This window comes from Lolium perenne, chromosome 4, assembly GCF_019359855.2.
Source record: "Lolium perenne isolate Kyuss_39 chromosome 4, Kyuss_2.0, whole genome shotgun sequence".
Classification (NCBI taxonomy): Eukaryota; Viridiplantae; Streptophyta; class Magnoliopsida; order Poales; family Poaceae; genus Lolium; species Lolium perenne.
The window spans coordinates 69,550,798-69,569,313 of NC_067247.2; the positions used below are offsets into that span (position 1 = coordinate 69,550,798).

The window sequence follows — 18,516 nt, forward strand, 5'->3', positions numbered from 1 at the left end:
CTCCCGGCTCTTCGTGTTGCCCGTTGCTACTCGTCGGTGGGTTTTGGTGGTCAACACCATGTCAAAACGGCCAAGACACCGCTAACTACTCTTCCCTTGAACGTATCGAATGAGCCTTGGTACCGGCTACACTCGGCATGGATGAAGCTCCACCTCTTTGAAAGGGAGACACCGCTGCGTTCGTTGTAGAAGGGTTTTCACACACCAAGCGATGCTCAAGGAAGTAGTTGCCCACACGGTTCCAATAAGCATTGCCGAAGGGAGCACCGCCGCATGGCCAAATGCCACGTTCATCGCCTCCCGATTCAACAACATGACAGCCTGTTGGGCGGCTTTCTGAGGCAGCAGCTCACAGCTCGCCGCTGGCGTGCTGTCTCTTGGCTATGATGCGACCGTTCGTCGTGATCCGCTCTTCGTTCCAGCTTGGCGGTGACCTTCCGAGATTTGACGGCTTCTCCCCGACCCCCGCGTGCTTGCTGGACTCCGCCTTTAGCTCATCCTCCGTCATCTCCTTGGCGGCCTTCTTTGGCTTCGCATGCTTCTTCCCGGCGATGGCCGTGGCAGGCGTGGCGGCGGAATCCATCGCTTCCGCTTCGTTTCCCGTCGGGCGAATTTTTGTGGGAGGGTTTTTGGAAGGAATTTGCGTGCTACCGACGGAGGGGACATGCTCTTTTAGGGAGGACACGGGAGGGCACGAAATTGTCCAGCCCGACGCATCACCGTCCCAAATTTGAGATACGGATACGTCAGTCTAGGTAAGTCGGTCCGTTTGCGTCGTCCCGAGCCCACGCGGCATGAAGGAAACGGATAGCTAGGATCGGTTTGGGTCGGCCGCTGGAGATGCGCTGACCCGTCGCAGCCGCACCAGCTTCGTCTTCCCGGAGTCCGCGTGCCCTGGGCGCGTCTGCCTCCTTCCTTTTTACTCCTCAGGAGCAGAACAAATCCAAACTCGATCCAAAAAATTTCAGCTTTAGCTTAGCTTAACTTATACAATTTCCCACCTTCCCCCTCCACACTCTCTCCCCCGCCTCCCGTACGAAACCCTAGGCAGCCTCCGCCGCCCCCCAAAACCCACCACCGCGGCCGGACACGCGCGGCGGGCCACGGTGGCGACGCCCCCATGCCCCCCGCCGCGCTGGACCCCGACGCCGCCGACCTGCCGCCGCGCGGATCCGCCGACATCGCCGGCAACACATGGGACCTCGCCCCCTTCTCCCCGCCCCGCGCCGGCGCCGAGGCCTACGTCTACCGCAACGTCTACAACCTCCTCCCGCGCTCCATCGCCCGCGGGGGCCTCACCGCGCTCAAGTTCTTCGGCAACGACGTCGAGGTGCTGCCCGCGGAGGCGGCCGACCTCGACGGGCTCCACAGCCTGCAGGTCAAGGTCTCCGCGCCCAGGGTCTCCGGGGCCGTGCTCAGGCGGATGCGCGCGCTCAGGGAGCTCGAGCTCTCCATGGTGCCGCCCAGGCCCTCGGCCTGCTCCATACTGGTTGAGATCGCTGGACTCAAGTGCCTCACCAAGCTCACCATCTGCCACTTCTCCATCAGGTACGCACAGCACCACCACTTACCTATAGCGTAATTGCCACTCACTGCATACCGACCTACTAGTGCTAATCTAGCTCCACTCTGTAGAATGCGTGTGCTTAATTTAGCGTTCTCGTGTCAAATCAGGCGAATGGCAGTGTTGTATCAGTGGTCTGGAGCTAAAATTTTCGCCCTTTATTCCTGGTGCCATTTTTGTGTTCATCTCAGTAGCAGGGCTCCTAATTAGCGATGCATGTGTATACCAAACCTTTAGCAGAGTTGAATCTACTCGTAATTAGCCATGTATGCTAGAGCCCAAAAGTTTCTGGTAATCAGGATGCCTTTGCCATGTTGTGTTAAATCAGGTTGAATGAATGGTTGGGGCTACTGTTAACCTGCACTTTACCTGCTATCGCTATGCCTGCAGTGTTTGCTATGTCTACACAGTATGGTTGCATAGCGGCTGTTGGTGCTTGTAAGACCATTCAGCTTCTCACCTTGAAACTGACTAGCTGTTAGGAATTGTGTCTCTTGTTTGGCATTGATGGGGCATTTGTTAACTTTGTTGCGCAGTTCGGTTATGATGGTTATTGTAGATATAAGTTTGTTTGTCTTAACAATGAAAATGTACTGACCTAAGGCTTAGTGCATATGCTTAAAAGCTCAAATGCTTGAATGGTGATTTTATGGTCTAAATTTGGTGCTAGCAGAGGTTAAATTGTCAATTTTTCTCGAGTGAATATCCTCATGTTTCAGGCCCTGTTAGAGAGAACCTATAATGAGAGCACACCAGTGCCATGCGACGCAAAGTCACAAGCACAACTATGATATTGGAGTTTTACGAAAATATGCTGATTTCAATATGGTTTGTACCTAGCATTAAGAGGCATATTTCAATATCTGGTTAGCAAGCAACAGTCTTTAGCATCTTCTAAATAAAAGCTGGCGAGGCATGGTTGTTCCATGCCTCCTACTTCTTCCCTCGAAGATAAAAATTCTTACACATGTACTAACTGAAACACAATGATGCTTCCTACATAAATTACCTAACGAATTCCTTAAATAACAAGTGTAAATTAACCACGATGCATTGCGAAGGCTGAGACATGACTTTGGCTTAGATGGAACTCTGATGAGCATGGCTGTGTAGCTGAGTGTGGAGCCAGCTTAGCTGAGGACAGTGGGTTAACATGATCGTTTTTTTTTATCTGTAGCATAGCATGGGTACTTAGCTACTAGTAAAATAGATAATGACATAACTGAATGATTTTCTTCACTTCTATTCCCTCCTCCGCCCCATGAAAATTGTCTTAACTTTCTCCAAATTTAGATGTATACACTAAAATTTAGAAATGTCTTAACTTTCTCCAAATTTAGATGTATTTAGACACTACTGTCTATATACACTCAAATTTAGACAAAGTTGAGACATATTTCAAGGGACGGAGGGAGTACATAATATCACAACAAAAAACAATCAAATTGCATCAGTAGATATCCATCATTCATCAGGATCATTGTTCAATATTGGTATGCAATATATGCATGAAAATAGTCATAATAACCACAGTGCTTCTGTGGTGTGTACTTGAAGTTCTATAAGTTCCCTATGTATAAAGTTTATGTTGGACATTGCTACGGTGGTCCTTTGTGCATTAGAGTGCTGAACAGGTGCAACCTATAAGGGTCTAACAGGAAAACCTTCACATGTCCTTTTTCTATAGGGAAGTTACAGGACAAATCTTTGCAAGACCTTAGTTGAAATGACATTATTATATGCAAATTTTCGAATTTTTCTATTTGTTAGTACTTGTAGACACTATACAATAATGGCATCATCAAGTAGTTCACTTTCCAAGCTTTAGTACTGTGCATGTGTTATTTACACAAATACTACTATTGGTGCCACCACTTCCTTCCAGTGCTTGTTATCCACCTGCAGTGCCAAATTACTACTACCTCCATCCCAAATCTTAAGGCTTATATTTTTTTTTAGAAAGTCTAACTATGTCAAGTTTGACTAAGTTTTTACCAAAAATTATTGACATGCAAAATACAAAATCAATATCATTAGATAGATAATGGAATATATTTTCATATGGTATCTACAAAATATCATATTTGTTCATAGATTCTTCTAAAAGTTTGCTCAAACTTTACTTGGCTTGACTTGTCACAAAAACATTAAGCCTTAAGCTTTGGGATGGAGGTAGTATATGCTTTCTTCCTCCTATTCTTAGGACAGGAAATGACAGAAGGAAGTAATAAATTAAATTCTCATACTATGTGAACTGCCCCCTTTGATTGCATGCCACAAGTCATGTAGCAACTGTCGGCGGCATTCTTTTTTTCCACCTGGTTCTATTCTTGTGTAGCTCTAAAATTGTTACTTATTACCTAGACTTCACTGCAGTTGGATATTCTTACTGTAGACTGTTAAAAATAATTTATTGACTTTTTTTTTGTCTTGATAAATACACATTAGATAACATAACTAAATGACAGCTGACTTGCTCAATATCATCTATCTCCATAAAGTGTTGGTTTGGACAGTTGAACCAGTTACAGGGTTCTTGTATGGTGTTTTTGACAATAATTTCTGTTTTATGCTATGCTGACTTACTTATTTTCTCTTGCTCCCTGGAAATAAATGGTGGTTTAACATTCCTTCTTAACAAACTATAGGTTCCTCCCCCCTGAGATAGCCTCCCTCAAGAAACTCCAAGAACTCGATCTGTCTTTCAACAAGCTGAAGAACTTGCCTAACTGTATAACCGAGTTGGGTGCCCTGAGATTCCTCAAAGTGACCAATAATAAGTTGGTAGAGTTACCCTCAGGAATCTCATCTTTGAGATGTCTCGAAAGCCTTGACTTATCAAACAACAGACTGACTTCCCTTGGATCGGTCAAACTTGTTTCTATGCTTACACTGCAGTATCTAAATCTTCAGGTATACTTTTATCAGAAGTTGCCTCCATCGGTTTGCAATTATAGCCATGTTTTTATTGTTGATATAATTTATACTGTCTTTGACAGTGTTGGTTCTGATCTTTGATATCTTGGTTTATATTGTTGTTTGGTGCTTGTTCTATGATATTTATTCTCTTTTGGCACCAAATGTTCAACATTGTGTCATAACCTTTGATGAAAATTAACAACCAAACTTGTGTTAGAGATTAATTTGTCACCTTTGAGAAAAATGACTAAAGTGCTGCGATCCTGTTAAATGTAAGGGAAGGAGGGTGTTGGAAAGCAGAACATACTTGCAGGGGAGGTATATTGGCAGAAAGAACAGTTGTGGGGGTGTTGAACTTTATGAAAATATTAGCTGTTATTGCTTTATCCTTTTTATACAAAAGAATACTCAGACTTATGGATACCATAGATGATCTTACCGTGGATATTTCCTTACGTATTCTATTTATGCTTACAGACTCGTATCAGATCCTGACAGTTTCTTTTTCTATTTTGAAGTTTAATAGGATTTCCCATTCTTTTATGGTTCCCTCTTGGGTATGCTGCGACATGAGGGAAAATGGTGAAAATGCTTTGAAGAGGGACAAGCTACAACGTCTAGGTATTGCAACCAGCAGCAGTTCGGCAGAACCTAGAACTGCCAGTCGCACTTGCAATGGTCTGCTCTTATGCTCACCCACAGAAACGTATGCAAATTTAAAAGCTCATACCATACAGAAAACAAAGAAGGGCTGGAAGCGACGGGATTGCCTGCAACAGCAGGCTCGCCAGGAGCGCTTAGAGTCCAGCAGGAGCAGGCTCACTGAAAGTGACATTGATGAAATGGCTGTGAACATGACTGAAGATGAATGCCTTTCTAGTGTCCATGATATGGAAAACAAGCCAGTGATGAAAGACATTGCTGAAGAAAGTTCAGCACAGGATCTGAAGGACACAAGTTCTATATCTGAAGACCTATCTTGCATAGTCGATTATGACTTGGATGGGATTGTTAAAGATAGTGGCATGATGCTTCAGGACCAATATGACGATGAAAAGACTGGGATAAATATGAGAGGTTGCGATGAAAGCAATTCTGGTATCAGCGCCGAGCCTGCTTGTTTGAGCAGGAGCAACATTCGTAGTATTGAGGATGAACTTGAGGATACTGCTTCATCAAAACACAATCCTGTTGAAGTTGTTCAGGAGAACCTTACAGAGGTATCTAAATTAACATCAAAATCTAAAAGGCATCCTGATATGGACAGCAATCCTAAGCCCAGCAAATGCCCGAGACCATTTGATGAATGTGCAAAGTTATCTTATAAGTACAGTGTGGAGTCATTTTGCAGCATAGATGACCATCTACCAGATGGATTTTATGATGCGGGGCGAGATATGCCCTTCATGCCATTAGAGGAGTACGAACGCAGTCTCGGACTACATGCGCGTGAAGTTATTCTGTTGGACAGGTTGGTGCACATTCCTATCAGTAGTTTGGGATTTGCATTAGTATATGTTGTATGCTCTTTCTGATTGGTTTATTTGAGAGTATAATAGTATATCATATCTTTGCAATCTTCCTAACGATTCTTGCTTCTTTAACTTAGAGAACAAGATGAAGAATTGGATGCAATTGCTTCTTCAGCCCAGCTATTGTTATCCAGTTTGAAGAGGCCAAACCATTCTGAAACAGATGAAGATGCAGGCCAGGACTTACTAAGGGCGTCAGTTCTTGCGCTGTTTGTCTCTGATTGTTTTGGAGGCTGTGATCGAAGTGCTTCTCTTAGGAGAACAAGGGGAGCTATTGTTAGCTTGAGGAAGGAGCAACCGTTCATTTGTACTTGTGCTGCTGGTAGCATATGTGATAGCAATGAGGCATCAAAGCAGGTCAATACTCCTTCAGGGCACTTTGATTTTTCTGGTCTCTGTCATAAATCGATACATATCATCAAGGAAAGGAGAAATTCAGGCGTTGTACCGATAGGGGCACTGCAGTTCGGTGTTTGTAGGCACCGAGCTGTCCTAATGAAGGTACCTTGCTGTTCTATTATCTGAACTTGTTTCCCATGTTTGTTGTTTGAGGCTTTGACATGCAACCATATATATTGCAGTACTTGTGTGACCGGGCAGATCCTCCAATTCCTTGTGAGCTTGTGAGGGGGCATCTTGACTACACACCTCATGCATGGAATGTTGTCCCTGTTAGACAAGGGAACGACTGGGTAAGGATGATTGTTGACGCGTGTTACCCCACAAACATAAAGGAAGAGATGGATCCAGAGTACTTTTGCAGGTAGGCGCCTTGTGAAATTATAGGGAAAAACACTTACTCCACTTCCCCCCTATTACTTGAATTTATATGTTGTCAATTAGATTGCACTATCCTTGTTCTGTCATATTGTCATTATTCAGTTACTGCTGTTTCAGTGTTAAATCAATTTTGCGACCAGGTTTAAAACATGGCCTACAAATATCTGACATGGCTAAATTTATATAATTGCAAAAGGTCAGTATGTGTAATAACATACTCATCCGTTCCCCAAAAAAACAAGGCGTATAAATGTAGTCAAAAGTCAATGTCTTCTAAGTTTGAACAATTTTATCGATAAAAATATGAACATTGTACAATACCAAATCAATATTAGCAGCTCCAACAATATATTTCATATTATATTTATTCACTATTGTAGATGTTCATATTTTCTTCTATGTATTTTGTCAAACTTGGCGAGTTGGCCAAATATTAATGAGCGTTGTTTTCTGGAAAGGAGGTAGTAAGAACTTGTGATGCCAACACCTTGTGTGTATGATATAAAAAGAAGTTATATTTTAAAATGTTGTATGATAGCTATAAGTCTGTCAGGTTACGTTCATACATTGTGTGTAGTTGTGCCTGAATTGGTATGATATGGCATGTCCACCACATTATATTTTATTGGTATGATACAGCACACTTTTCTAGTTGCCCTGTATTGATATGATAAGTCACATTTTTCATTTTTCTAGTTGCCTTTCTTTCATTTTCCATTTATTGCTTTGCTCTTACCTACCGTTTTGTTCTTCTGTTATTTTGTTTGCCTGATGTTAGGGGGTCTTATCTGCTGATGTAGTATTGCTTGCATTTTAGCATGCTGCTTCATCAAGGTGCTGAAAACAAGTGTACATACTGACTCTTCCTGAAACCAAATCGTCATCCTATATCTAATTACGAATTATTTGCATGTGTTTCAGGTATGTTCCGCTCAGCCGACTCCACGTCGCACTTGATGATACAGCTCGGTCTTCGTTCCCTTCAGTCTCACTTTGTGAAGAAATAGAAGCTACTTCTTCCAGTGCTGTCTACCACTGCAAAATTGGTTCTGTTGATGCTGCAGCAAAGGTTTATAATTTTCCCTTCTAAATTTTCTTCCATGCCTTTTATTGTGTTCATGCATTTACTTGCCGATGGTGTCAAATACAGGTACGGTACCTAGATACCCGTAGTGCTTCAAATGATGAAGTTAAAACATTTGAATACAAGCTTCTTGGGGAAGTAAGAATGCTTAATGCCCTAAGGAAGCACAGATCTATAGTGGACATATACGGTCACCAATTTTCTTCTAAATGGGTTCAAGACGATAGTGATAAAGAGTACAGGATCATGCAGTCTGTAATCTTAATGGAATATGTGAAAGGAGGTTCTCTGAAGGTAAATGCTTTTGTTCGTTGAAGTCTTGTTGTTTAGATGTTCTCATTGATAACCACCTTTATTTTCAAATTAGGGTTATTTGACAAAATTACTGAAAGAGGGCAAGAAACATGTACCTGTGGATCTGGCATGTTACATTGCCCGAGAAGTTGCTTGTGCCTTATTGGAGATGCACAGAAAGCTAGTTATTCACCGGGATATAAAAAGTGAGAATGTTTTGGTTGATCTGGATTCGAAGAGTCATGGCACACCAGTAGTCAAACTCTCTGATTTTGACAGATCAATTCCTTTGCATTCTCAATCCCATACATGCTGTATAGCTCACCTTGGCACATATCCACCCAATGTTTGTGTTGGGACACCTTGTTGGATGGCCCCGGAGGTTCTTCAGGCCATGCATGAGAAAACTCAATATGGGCTGGTAAGCATTGGTTGAACATTGAACTTTCCTTTTTCTTCTCAACACATTTTGAATAGTTCTGAACACCAGAAATCATTTGGTATTTATGTTCTGTACAGTAGGTATTAGTTGAGCTATGTTTTTGACTGACTATTCCAATTTTCGGTAGTTCTATGATGTGTTGAATGTGCCATTAATATTCTTCAGTGGCTGCATAAGCTAATCTATCACAGTTGTATATTTTGCTTGTTAGTGTACGCGCCAGCGCTGGAACTCTTGACACCAAATTATAATCTGTGTGTGTCCTATATGTATATTGCTTATATAGTATAAAGCCACTTAGATTTAGTATACAAGTATATTAAGATCCACTTGAATTGATAAACTATGCTAATAAATTGGCAAATAGGCTCCTAGCTACCTACTAGATTATGCTAGTCAAATATCTATCCCCAGCACTCTCAGATAAGGCGGTACTGATGCGAGTTTATATGGCTTTGATGCAGGAAGTAGATATCTGGTCATTTGGGTGTTTTATATTTGAGATGCTCACACTTCATAGACCCTACCAGGGACTACCAGATTCAGAAATATATGATCTCATAAAGGTAAGACCTCTACATCAGAAGCAGCCTCTTGCTCTTTTAGTTGCTGGTGATTTTTAAATAAACACAACATATAAACATATTCTTATTTCTGTTTTACCAGAGGAAGAAACAGAGGCCAAGGCTAACTAAAGAATTAGAAGCGTTCTGGACAATGGACGAGCCAATCACGCGGCTGAAGTTGGGGATCACATCTGATGCTCATTCAGAGAAACTAAGATTTCTAATTGATCTCTTCTACCAGTGCACCAGAGGATCTGCATCTAGGCGCCCCAAAGCTGAGCAAATTTACAATTCGCTTTGCTCCTTGCCCACATGCTATGACCTGAGCTGAACCTATGGATCCTGAATCGGAAACTTGATAGCGAGGCAGCCTGGTGGCAGGTCAGCTAGGTCAGGGCAGGTTAAACTGGACGGTTATAGCAGGTCACTGGATCTGGCCAACTTCGACTGCTTCGAAGTTCTAACCCCGTTTGCTCCACATTTTACTGATATTGGTCTTCGGGTGGGAGGCAAAGAGGGGGCACGAGAAGTCAAACCAAGGTGATGCAGCTTTGGTCGCTGAAGCTCCTCCTGGGTCAGTTTTGTAGCTGCACCGCGTCCCGTCTCACCTGTTGTAGCAGTCCATCTCATCATGTTTGTATCATTGTACGTGTATGTAGTTTTGTTTCTTCATCATCTCCAATTTTCCATTATTTATGATTTAACCGTGTCTAAGTTAACAATTTAGGTCATTCAGAGCCCAAGGCATTGCCGAACAGGGCTTGTTTTTTATGTATCTGTGTATGTACAATTGTTGATCCGCGGTTGGTCCATGTAACCCTTGAATGCTGAGTTGTGTAACACGGGAACTGATACTATTTATTTGTCAATGAAGACTGGTATGATGTCACATGTTTCTGCCATTTCTGTAGAGTTTTTAATAATTATCACCTGTAAAACAATTATAGGAGCTGAGGCTGTGTCCTTTGCGAGGACATAATTTTCATCGGTTTATTAAGTAGGCACTTGACGTTAAAAGATTGGATGCAAAGCCATAATTTTCATCGGTTCATTGTGTATTGTCTGTGCGTAGGCACTTGTGTGATGTTAAAAGATTGGACTGGATGCAAAGTGCGGGAGATGCATTTTGCCACTTCCTCTCTTTAATATAGGGCTTGCAGAAGCAAAGTTGGTTCTTTTTCGAAATGGAGGTTGAGCATCAAGCAAAGTTGGTTGGCTGGCTGTATGCTCGCTGCTGCATTCACGGTGGCTAGATCTTCAAAGGTCAACCAAACTGAAGAGACACAATTCGAGGTTTTCGAGTAAGAAAGCCAGGTCGACAAGTGGTGTTACTCGCAAGCCGCCAAGTGTTTTCTTCAGACAAATTCTCTACCCGCAGGACCGGTCAGACTGAAATGCCAATTAACTGCAGGAGTAGTTTCGACACCTCTCAATTAACCTACCCCTTTGCTAGTTAAGTAAGCCCTTGACCACATGCAGCGCCGCATGGACCACCACTACTCTACCCTCTCCAGCCCAGTGCGTGCATGCACGTCTGCTGGATCTCTCGTCAGAAAATGGTTTAGCTTGGCTTCTCGAGGCCAAACTGTCTGCAGGTTAAGACAAGACGGGAGCCAGCACTAGTTTAAGCAGCCCCTGTCTGTAGACGCGCCACGACAAGGCCTCCCGGGCGCGCGCGTCTCCATCTCAAGCCAAGCTAAGCATGTGAGGGAGGCATCGATGTACATTGGCGTTCTGACTTTGCGCCGATTGGCCCGGACAGGCCGAGCATCGGCGTTCCCGTCTAGGATCCTCTTCAGAGTCAGCGACAGGGCCGCGCTGAAGCACGAGCCCATCTTGACCGGCCGGACGCCCCATGTGACCGATCGATCGATCGATCCAACATAGGCTCTCTCTTGTATGATCCCTTCTATATAAGCGTGCGCAGGGCTGGGTGCCCCTCCATGGATGGAGCCCGTCTTTGAGTGTGCGTCAAGAAGTGAGGCGAGTGCCCGAGAGAAAGCGTGAAGCTGCCAGCATGATCTAACCTCCCAAGCCGGCATTGATTTCATTCAAGGCGTGAATACGGCGCTTCCACGGAGCGGTTAGATCGTGCTGTGACAGTTTCACTCTTTCCCTGCTGGGCACATGAGATAACTTGACTACTTCAGCATTCCAGCTCTGTAGGAAGGTACGTCCGTCTCAAACTTTTTCTAGATATAGATGTATCAACAATTATAGCGAGCTTAGATGCATTCGAACCGTGATAAAAGTGAGACACTTATTTTAGCACAGAGGAAGTATTATCATGTTTAGTTTAGTTTGGTGCCCACGCGTTCAGAGTAGAGTCGTACACAGAGGCCACGATGCACAGCATAAGATGTCCCGTAGATTCGGTAATTTTTCCGTACAGCTCAATTTGGCAATGCTCAGATTTCTTAGGCTTCGAGACAAATCGTGTTTTTTACTGTAACGCCACCAAAGCATCTCCAGGTCTATGCACTGTGATCACAATCACACACAACCTGTCCCCAATTCATTGTTTCCAAATTCAAACAAATTAAAGAGTGGATGTCCTGTTTTCTACACCATTCTTGCAGCCGTTACGTCAAAAAATAGAAAAATAGGCCTTCTAATAGAAATACGCCGCACACCATCTTCTGTGCATGAATTGCTTAATTTTTCTTTATATAGGAGAGTTCATCGATTTTATAATTGGACGAGATAGGGGATCTTGGAGAAGCGGTCCAGCAGGCTCGGGGATACATCGAGCAAGAAGATGCCAAATCTCCTCGCGTACGTATTTTTCATATTCCGCTTAAGCTCTTGTTTCAATATCTCCTAATTCCACTGGAACATTGATCAGCATCCTCCTTCTAGGCTCAGCTAAACCAGAACCTCACTTTTGCATCCCTTCATGTCTGTTACGAAATATCAGGTACACTCGAACTGATGTCGTCAAGCAGGCTCGTGGATGCTTCGACTGAGCAGATGCCAAGCCCCCTTGTACACTAGGTTTCCATATTCCAGTTAAACTCATGTTCCTGATGCCGCCTACTTCTACTATAACATTGGTGCCGCTCGACCAGCATACTCTATCTATGTCAAAGGGTCTCTTATTCATCCTGTCCTACTAGTTACAAAAGGTAGAGATGGCAAAGCTTCTTTTTTGGAGATGTATTTTACAGTGTTGATCTGCATACATGGGTGTTATGGAGTTTTATGTACGCACCGAGAGGGATTCAGGCTCCATGGCGTAACATCCGCTACCTTGCTACTGCCATGATATTTATGTATGCTGTTGTATAAAGTCATAAAGATGATGTGGAGTTACTCTTTCCCACCTTTAAGTTGAAGAAACATGAGAAACTAAGTTGCACAATAAGTCCATATAGAATCGTTTTCTCATTTTCTACTTAGAGGTGTACATATTTACTATGCGTGTTCTCTATGGGATTCGACGCAAAGTGTAGTGTTATTGTGCCAAAGCTGACGAGAATGCTTGCAAGACTTGTTTAAAGTAACATAAGTGATCATCTATATAGACAATGAGCGTGTTTTAAGACTTATATTATATCTTGGTACCAAATTGTCCTAGAGAAGTTATTAGAGCTTCAGAAGTTGATTAACCGCAGAAAATTGTTTCCTAAGCGTGAACTTAAATATTTCTTCTTCTACAACACAAGCCTATGCAAATATCAAACATGGTTGTTTGCTAAATGACCAATATTCATTATTCAGAATGCAGAGAGGATGGTAAACTTTATGTTGATGTCAACCAAAAGACTAACTGAGAGCTAATTGCTTGCAAGTGTTGCTTTTTTAGATCAACGGGGAGGACCTCCCCGGTTCCATTGATACCATCAACGAAACCAAACAGCTGGCCCGAGGTTCAAGCAACAACGAAAACAAAAGCCTAAGAGTTTTAGCTACTTTAAACAGGAACAACAAGAGACAAACGCAAAAGCTGAACAGCAGAAAAGAAGCTAGATATAGTTTGTCTCGGAGTTTTCCCAGGGGGTTCTCCAAAACCCACAGCCCATCGACGCCAAAGCCGACTTCAGGGAGGGAAGGGCTTCAGGCTTCTGTAATCGCAGGGGAGATGCAGGACGACGCCTCCAGAGTCGATGTAGGAGTAGTCCATGTTCAAGGCAACACCTTCTTCTTGGCATTTGGTGGAGATGGGCAGGAATCCTAGCGAGGACGGGTTTCATTCAGCCACCCATGATTCTGAAGTTTGTCGACAGTTCCTTCGATGCATGCTCACATAAGCGGTCGATGAGGGGAAGCATCAGGTCCTTGAAAATAATCTTCCATCTTCTAATCGAAAGTAGGATCATCCGAAGAATCTGGTGCAAATTAAGCCAAGGTTGTCCATTAAAGATCATCTCATTACGGAATTTCCAAATGCACCAAAGAGTGGCAGCGGAAACAGAGTTTAGAACTGGGTGTTTTTTATTTGCAACCTAGAACCTAACAATAGACAAATAGTCTTGTCCTAAGGAAACTAGAAACAAAGTTCCAAACTTTCTTAACCACAATGCATTTGAAAAAAAAAATCAATGTTTTCATCCTCCGAGCAGAAGATGCAACACACATGCTTATTCATTTTCCTTTTTAGCAGGTTATCTCTAGTCAGTTTGTTGTGAGATAGAAGACATAGGAAAATATGAACTCTAGGAGGTATAACAAGATTCCAAACAACGGGTATATGAATGGGGGTAACACCTCCAAAGTAAATAATGGCATATAGTGAGCTAGTTGAATATTCACCAGAAGATTCATATTGCCGTATTAAAGAGTCACAATCATTTCTATAGGTGATACTAGAAACAATCTCTTCCAACTCTTGCCATTATTGCATAAGGGCAAGAGGAAAGTTTCTCCTAAAGGAGAGCATGAGAATAGAACCATCCCAGATCTGGAAAATGGTTTTGTTTTGTTCATTACATTCTACAAAGAGTTCAACGAACTGAACATCTAATGGGGATGTACCAAACCAAGTATCTTCCCAAAACCTAATTTTACTCCCATCTCCAACTTTCCATCTATATACAAATTTGACACTTTCTGCAGCCGACATCACTCCCTTCCAGAATTGAGAGACCCCTGATGTAGAGCTGCAGAATGTTAGGGTTATGAGTATTATACTTAGCATCTATAATAGTTTTCAAGAGTTTCCCATCATCCTTAGAGTATCTTTTTTTATCCAGAAACCCAGAAGGCAGAGGTTGACATTGGCTAAGTCTGGGATACCTAGACCACCAAAAGCCTTTTTTACAAACTAACTTCTAATTTGCTAGATGGAGCCTCCTATGCCCCTCAAAATCATTCCACAAGCAGTTGGCCATCTGAGTGTTAATGAGATCTAGAGCCCACCTTGGGGAATTTGAAAAAGAAAAGCCAGATAGACTTTGATGCTAGCAAGACAAGCTTTTATGAGAGTCAATCTAGCAGCATAAGAAAGTAGTTTACCCCTCCATCCAACAATTCTTTTCAGAATTTTATCTATACGAGGTTGGATGTCCTCCCTTCTAAGCTTATTATAATGCAAGAGAATACCTAAATATTTAATGGGTAATTTGCCTAGAGCACACCCAATGATGTTAATATATGTGTTTACCTCCTCTCCTTCAATACAGAGAGTAATAAGTTCACTCTTGTCATAGTTTATTCTCATTCCTGAAACTTGTTCAAAACAAGTTAGCAAGATCATAAGGTTTGATGCTAAAATAGGATCTTTTTCAGAGAAAAGGATGGTATCATCTGCATATTGGAGGCAAATAATCCCTCCAGGGCAGAGATTGGAACAAAGTCCTTTAATGAGGTTTGCATTGGAAGCTTTAATTAGCATTCTAGTTAAAACATCTACTACTAAATTGAAAAGACGGGGGAGAGAGGATCTCCCTGTCTAAGCCCTTTACCAGTTATAATTTTTTTCCAATAGCATTATTGAGTTTGACTCCAACAGAGACATTTGTGGCAATGGCTTTGATCCAGGCGATAACTTTGGGACAAAAACCTCTTTCCTGGAGGATGTCCAAAATAAAAACAATATCAACTTTATCAAAGGCTTCTTCATAATCTAATTTAAGAACAATCCCCTCTTTTTTCTCATGAACTATGGAATGTAGAACTTCATGGGCAGTAACCACACTGTCCAAGATGAATCTACCTTTGATCAAGGCAGATTGATTTTTGGAAGTGATGATGCCCATTATGAGAGCAAACATGTTAGTCAGAACTTCAGTAAAGATCTTAATATAACAATTCAAAAGGCTTATAGGTCTGAATTTCTTCATGCTACTAGCATCAGGTTCTTTGGGGATCAAGGTTAAAATAGCACAATTCAATCTAAAAATATCAAGTTTTCCTTCATGAAAATCTTTGAACACAGCCATGAGATCATCTTTCAACATATCCCAGAAATGCTGATAAAAAATAAAAGGAAGCCCATCAGGGCCAGGGGCTCCATCTGAGCAGGAGTCAAAAATAGCCTTCTTGACCCCCCCCTCAGTAAAAGTAGCTTCTAATTCTCTGTTTTGGATTTCAGAAATACACTCATCAGTGGAAAAGAAATTATCAGCTAGCTTACATCCAGAGGGTTCCTCGTTTTTCAAAATGTTTTTATAAAAGGATGTAGCTATATCAAGCATGTCTGCCTCATCTGTGATGAGTCCATCAGGCCCATCAAGAGAGTGAACTAGCATTTTCCTTCTCCTCTGATTAGCAACAAAATGAAAATAAGTTGTGTTCCTATCACCTTCTTTAATATCTCTATCTCTAGATCTTTGTTTGGCTTGTACTTCCTCCTTCAACCAGAGGCATAAATTTCTTTCAACCTAAGATGCTCTGAAGGAGACAACTCCTTAGTTTTAGATTTAATATCTAAAGTATCATACTCTTCCATCAGGTCTTTTTTTTTAAATTCCCGAGTTCAGATTCTATATTTTTGCTCCAATATTTGGACCATTTCCTAAACCTCCTAGTTTTTTCTTGCCATATATCAATTGAGGAGCATCCCTTAACTGGTAGGGCCCAATTTTGTGTAGCAAGAGTTTAAAATTCTTCCCTCACGAGCCACCGCCTCTCAAATATATAAAGAGGGGCTCCGGGTGTAGAACCACAACCAGATTCTCACAGAATTGGTGTGTGGTCACTACCCATCCCGGGAAGAGCTCTAATAGTTGCTAGAGGGAAAATTTGATCAAGTTCAACATTACAGAAAATCTATCAATGTTGAATGATACGTCTCCAACGTACCTATAATTTCTGATGTTCCATGCTTGTTTTATGACAATACTTACATGTTTTGCTTGCACTTTATAATGTTTTTTATGCATTTTCCGGAACTAACCTATTAACAAGATGCCGAAGTGCCAGTTGCTGTTTTCTGTTGTTTTTGGTTCCAGAAAGGCTGTTCGGGCAATATTCTCGGAATTCGACGAAATCAACGCCCATAACCCTATTTTTCCCGGAACCTTCCAGAAAGTCAGAGGGGGACCAGAGGGGTGCCAGGGGGCCACCACACAATATGGCGGCGCGGCCCCAGGCCTGGGCGCGCCAGCCTATGAGGGGGAGGCCCCAGGCACCCTCCGACTCCGACTCTTCGCCTATTTAAGCCCTGGTGACCTAAAACCTCGAGACCAATTGACGAAACTCCAGAAAGACTCCAGGGGCGCCGCCACCATCGCGAAACTCCAATTCGGGGGACAGAAGTCTCTGTTCCGGCACCCTGCCGGGACGGGGAAGTGCCCCCGGAAGCCATCTCCATCGACGCCACCGCCTCCATCATGCTCCGTGAGTAGTTCCCCCATGGACTACGGGTTCTAGCTGTAGCTAGTTGGTATTCTCTCCCCATGTACTCCAATACAATGATCTCATGAGCTGTCTTACATGATTGAGATTCATCTGATGTAATCGGTGTTGTGTTTGTTGGGATCCGATGGATTGTTACATTATGATTAGTCTATCTATAAAGTTTGTGAAGTTATTGTTGCTGCAATCTTGTTGTGTTTAATGCTTGTCACTAGGGCCCGAGTGGCATGATCTTAGATTTAAGCTCTATAATTATTGCTTAGATTGTATCTACAAGTTGTATGCACATGTCTATGTCTGGAACCAAAGGCCCCAAAGTGACAGAAATTGGGACAACTGGAGGGGAAGGCTTAGATATGAGGATCACATGTTTTCACGGAGTGTTAATGCTTTGCTCCGGTGCTCTATTAAAAGGAGTACCTTAATTTCCAGTAGATTCCCTAGAGGCCCGGCTGCCACCGGCTGGTAGGACAAAAGATGTTGTACAAGTTTCTCATTGCGAGCACGTATGACTATATATGGGAAACATGCCTACATGATTAATAGACTTGATGTTCTGTCTTAATGCTATTTCAATCCTACCAATTGCCCAACTGTAATTTGTTCACCCAACACTTGTTATTGGAGAGTTACCACTAGTGTAGATAGCTGGGAACCCCGGTCCATCTTTCATTATCATATACTCGTTCTACATGTCATTGGAAGTAGTATCAACTATTTTCTGGTGCCATTGCTCTCATATTACTGCTACTGCTGCTGTGTTACTGTTACTACTGCTCTCATATTACTGCTGCTTTCACATCACCCCTGTTACTAGTGCTTTTCCAGGTGCAGCTGAATTGACAACTCAGTTGTTAAGGCTTATAAGTATTCTTTACCTCCCCTTGTGTCGAATCAATAAATTTGGGTTTTACTTCCCTCGAAGACTGTTGCGATCCCCTATACTTGTGGGTCATCAAGACTATTTTCTGGCGCCGTTGCCGGGGAGGCATAGCTCTACTCATAAGTTCACCTGGGGAGTACACTCCACCTCTCTCTCTGTTTTATTTTATTTTGTTTTGCTTAGTTTACTTTTCTCTAGTTTATTTGTGCTTAGTTTATTTCTGTCTAGTATTATTTTGCCTAGTTTACTTTTGTCTAGTTTCTTTTTGTCTTGTTTTATTTCTCCTATATACCCGAAAATCCATAAAAATTTGAAAAACCGAAAAATTAAAAACTGTTGTTATGGAAGAACCCACAACCTATTTGGAGCTTATAGAATTATATAATAATTATAGAGAATCAAGAACGGGGAAAGTTATGAGTGCTGTGATAGAAAAACTGAATACAATTGCTAAAATCTTGCTTAAACGCCATGATATAAACTGTTGCTCTAAACAGGATACTAAACATCTTAAATTTCAATGTGGCTTTAGTGAGGAAATTTTAATTAAGAACTATAATTGGAATAGCTATATTCATTTTGGGTTCGTAGAGGTAGAACAATTTGTCTTATTTATGGGAGCTTCTGGAATAGAATCCTTCATATCTAAAATTTA

General features: G+C 42.2%; 1 protein-coding gene and 1 long non-coding RNA gene across 2 annotated transcripts; both read left to right on the top strand.

Moving 5' to 3' along the window:
* The first annotated feature begins 975 nt into the window (after window positions 1-975).
* On the top strand, window positions 976-10,083 carry LOC127292908 (uncharacterized). The gene is made up of 10 exons (XM_051322433.2): window positions 976-1,548; window positions 4,213-4,477; window positions 5,002-5,954; window positions 6,093-6,516; window positions 6,597-6,778; window positions 7,717-7,864; window positions 7,946-8,173; window positions 8,247-8,594; window positions 9,080-9,181; window positions 9,282-10,083. Exons 1-10 carry the CDS (start codon window positions 1,121-1,123, stop codon window positions 9,510-9,512), a joined length of 3,309 nt encoding a protein of 1,102 aa, XP_051178393.1. The 5' UTR covers window positions 976-1,120; the 3' UTR covers window positions 9,513-10,083.
* A 1,030-nt stretch (window positions 10,084-11,113) lies between these two features.
* Window positions 11,114-12,597, top strand: LOC127348425 (uncharacterized). Its single transcript, XR_007879782.2, has 3 exons — window positions 11,114-11,351; window positions 11,855-11,956; window positions 12,099-12,597. It is a non-coding gene; the product is annotated as an uncharacterized lncRNA (long non-coding RNA).
* The last annotated feature ends 5,919 nt before the right edge of the window (window positions 12,598-18,516 follow it).